A 4,294-nucleotide genomic window follows, 5' to 3' on the forward strand; every position below is an offset into this window, starting at 1 on the left:
GTAGGTTTTTAATTTGGATTAAACTCATAAATAACGTTTCTAATACAATCACAACATTATTCATCCTAAAAACAACCTAAATAGCAACATAAAACAACCCCAGATGTGTCTAAAACAGTCAAACACACTGATAATAATTAAACTAACACATCAAAATGCCACAACAGCAGCCACTAAAGCTCTATATGAAAATGTGATTGTGATTTTCTACCTTTTTTAACAAGCGTCTGAATTTCTACAACGCCCCTTGAGGTTCTCGATTCGCTCTCTCCCAGAACGCAGTGACGTTTGTGGACGACAGCTTCCCTCCCGGTCCGAAGTCCGTCGGCTTCCCGGCGGACGACAGTGTCCAACATCGGGTCAGAAAGTGGCTTCGTCCTCAAGAAATCAACTGCTGCAACTTGAGAGAGCGCGTCGTAAAGTGGTCCATTTTCCGCACGCCTCGCCCATCTGACATCCTGCAGGGACTTCTGGGTAACTGCTGGTGAGCCAACCCGACGCCTACGCCGTAAAACTAGCTCCACCTTACAATTACAACACACTTTAAATGTATTTCACTGGTCGTTTTCAGGTTCCTGAGTGCCTTGGCTGTTCTGGCTGAACGTCCCGAGCTGGTGGAGAAAGTGATGGTGACCCGGCAGCTGTGCACAGAAGGAGCCTATCAGGTGCGCCTGTGCAAAGACGGCTCGTGGACCACGGTGCTCGTGGACGACATGCTGCCGTGTGACGAGAACGGTCACCTCCTCTTCTCTCAGGTGACAGACTCAACTCTAGAGAGAGTCTGAGAGTCCTGGTCCTCCAGTGGTCCGCCCGCCCCGAGATGAGGGGGACTTTTGTTCATTAAACTTGAATTTAAACTCCACAATGACTGTACTGTACGGCACTCAGGATGCATCTGGCCCCCTCTTTCTCTCAAATTCACTGACAGCAGACATTTCATAATAAATCTATCCCACAGTTTTCACATTTTTACACAATGTTTTTTTTTGCTGTGTCCTCGTGATGAGTTTTATAAGCTTCTCTCGTTTTTTCATTAAACTCACAATGTGTGTGTGCCTGAGGGTAGGTGGGTCCACTTGGAACCATTTTCCTCGTGATTGCCTTCTCGGTTGCCGCTAATAGAACTCTAACAAGATTTCTGTCCCCACGTTGTATATTTTCCTGTATCAGGTTGTGTATTTCATAACCTAGTATCGCTATCAACACTACCAGCACAAAAACACAACATTTCTCAGTGTGGTACCCACCTCCTCCCTCTTTACACCTAAAAAAGTGATCATTTTAAACTATTATTATTACAATATTTATTAAAAAAAACCCACACAGGTTGTAGTTTTTCTTTTCTATTTACTCTCAGACGTTAGGAAGAACTGTCCTGAACAGGGTTAGAATTGATTTATATATTAAATATAACAGAATATTGTTTCCAGAGCAGCAACAGCAAAGATAAACACAAAATGTATAACACGTACTGTATAAACTCAATAATATCTCACTGGTAACAAACCTAAAACGTCTTCCTCCTGTCCTCTCTGATTAATGACAAACATAAACACTTACAGACATTATCATCATTAGATTGATTTGTTGTCTTAATCATTTGGTGTGCCTGATATATGTGATCTGCGTTCTTCTTCTTAGTAGAGAAACTGTATTTTTGCTGCGCTGAGGTTGTGTGTTGTACCAGGTGTCTTTCGAGATTTCCTCGACTTCAGTTTTATCTCTTAATAAGCTCGGCTGCCCATCACCAGATATGGTTTTTAAGCTGTTCTCCAGGACTTAATTACTTAACTATAAATTCTTTCCTAATCCTTTTTTTTCCTCCCTTCCCCTTTCCAGGCGCAGCGGAAGCAGCTCTGGGTGGCTCTGATTGAAAAAGCCCTGGCCAAGCTCCACGGTTCCTACTTTGCTTTGCAGGCGGGCCGCGCTATCGAGGGCCTGTCCACACTGACCGGGGCCCCCTGCGAGTCGTTGGCCCTCCAGGTCAGCGCCACCAACCCGAAGGAAGAACCCATCGACACAGACCTCATCTGGGCCAAAATGCTGAGCTCTAAAGAAGCAGGGTGAGTGTCAGGACACACTGTGAGCGGGAGGGGGGTTTTAAATTAAATCTGGTTTAAAATATTAATCCTAACAATTGTTTTTTTGGTGCTGCTAGTTTCCTGATGGGGGCATCTTGTGGAGGTGGGAACATGAAGGTGGATGACTCAGAGTACGAGTCCCTGGGTTTACGTCCACGTCACGCCTACTCTGTCCTCGATGTGAAAGATGTTGACAGTCACAGGTGAGGAATCTATAGTGTTGTTTCATGGCCACCGTAGTTTCACCCTCATGGTTTGAAAGGGAGAGTAAAATGAGTGAGTTGCGATCTACAACTACACCACTAGATGTCACTAAATCCTACACACTGGACCTCCGAGTGATTAGTAGAGTTTCTGTACATATGACACTATTAATCACAACAGAATGAATTATGTATGTTTTCGTTCTGACTTGTTGCATTTAGTTCTCTGTTTTCAAGTCATCACAGTTATTAAAGTCATTTGCTTTGTGACTGGAGCCCACACCTCTGGCAGTATCTAACGTCTGTTTCAGGTTGCTGCAGCTGAGGAACCCGTGGGGCCGTTTCTCCTGGACTGGACCCTGGGCGGACGACTGGCCAAACTGGCCTCCGCACCTGAAGAGGGAGCTCTGCGCCCAGCGAGCTGAGGACGGCCTCTTCTGGATGGACTTCTGGGATTTCATCAGGTAGATCGGGAGTTAATAAATGAGCTTTTATAATTTGCATTGCTTAGTCAGAAAAACAAAAGAGTATAAATTCATCCATGAGAAAAGGAAGATCTTTGCATTTTAAATCCCATGTTTTATAAGTGTGTGTGTTTATGCGTTCACACATGTCTGTGAGTGTGTGTTTGACCCTGGCAGGTACTTTGACTCAGTGGATATCTGTAAGATTCATTCAGACTGGCAGGAGGTTCGAGTACCGGGTGTTTTCCCCCGAGGAGCCAACGTCCCGGTGACGGTGGCGTCCATCACGGTGCTGGAGAGAACGGCAGTGGAGCTGGCTTTATTCCAGCAGGGCAGCAGGTAGGACAACTCTCAGTGTAAATCTTTATTTTACAAACACTGAGCAACATTTGAAGTTATTATTATTATTTTTTTTAACATCAAAATGAAGAAATAAATAGATATATATAATATATATACTGCGTACAGGCACTTATACACGCATATATACTGAAATGGTAAATAATTAATAATAAATAAAAGAGACATCATAGATATTGAGGAACAAGCTGCCACAATTATTTAAAACTTTTTATAAATCGGCATTGGCAAACTGCTTTTCCCCCCAATTTAAATAATTTTAATACAAACTGCTAAAAGTCTTTTCTGAGATTTGGTATTTTCTTACAAATATTTGAGCCAGTAAATTGTCGACTGACCCTTGTATAAACTTTTCCTCCTCTGCCCTCAGGCGATGGGACACAGCAGAGAGCCACCTGTTGGATTTGTGTGTGTTGGTGTTTCGGGTCTCCTACGACAGCTCGGGCACCCTGTCGCTGGGTCGCCTGCTGGCTCACAGCCGGCGCTCGGTGAGGAGGTTCGTGGGCAGCGACGTCATGCTGGAGCCGGGCGAATATGCTGTGCTTTGCTGCGCCTTTAACCACTGGCACACCGCTGTCGCAGAGGGGACGAGTAAGAGCTTAATTTCTTATTCAGAACTTAATTGAAAAATACTCATTCCCTGACAAAGAAGCTTTCCATCTGTCGCTCCAAGAGAGGGGGGACTTTATGCCTTTATTTGACAGGGATAGCTGGAGAGAGACAGGAGACGACATGCAGCAAAGGGCCGCAGGTCGGACTCGAACCCGGGCCACTGCGTACATGGGTCGCCGCGTATATGGGTCGCCAGCTCTACTGACTGAGCTAACCGGGCGCCCATTGCAAAGTCCACTCGCCACTGTTTTGTTCAAGATGACACAGACTCAGGGGATGACAGGATAATTGTGTCATTTGATGCCAACGAAGCACCGTCATCAGACTCAAATAAAAGAGACAGAGATGAAGTGGACTGAGTGTCACTAGTCAAAGGTGGATTTGTTTGCTGGTGGATCACCTCGATTGTCCCCAAATCCTGAAGTTCAGTGGTAGAATTCAGATTGAAGAAGTTGTTGCCAAAATCTTGGTCCATGTATTGCAGTCTGAGGTTACCCTTTAACCCAAAGGTAGTTCAGTCAGGACCACTTTTGTCAAAATATCTTTTATTCCAAAGCAGAATATTACATTTGGC

General features: G+C 44.7%; 1 protein-coding gene across 1 annotated transcript in view; it reads left to right on the forward strand.

The window, feature by feature from the left end:
- The window catches only part of LOC118322689 (calpain-15-like), a 14,762-nt gene that overhangs the window by 6,186 nt on the left and 4,282 nt on the right, over positions 1-4,294 (forward strand). Inside the window, exons 3-9 of the mRNA XM_035654431.1 lie at positions 276-484; positions 572-755; positions 1,840-2,063; positions 2,159-2,284; positions 2,596-2,748; positions 2,926-3,087; positions 3,479-3,699. Of these exons, the coding sequence (XP_035510324.1) occupies positions 276-484; positions 572-755; positions 1,840-2,063; positions 2,159-2,284; positions 2,596-2,748; positions 2,926-3,087; positions 3,479-3,699 (1,279 nt within the window). The remainder of the gene's footprint in view (positions 1-275; positions 485-571; positions 756-1,839; positions 2,064-2,158; positions 2,285-2,595; positions 2,749-2,925; positions 3,088-3,478; positions 3,700-4,294) is intronic.

The sequence above is a fragment of the Morone saxatilis genome, unplaced genomic scaffold (assembly GCF_004916995.1).
Source record: "Morone saxatilis isolate NCDOM2014 unplaced genomic scaffold, NCSU_SB_2.0 Contig14, whole genome shotgun sequence".
Classification (NCBI taxonomy): Eukaryota; Metazoa; Chordata; class Actinopteri; family Moronidae; genus Morone; species Morone saxatilis.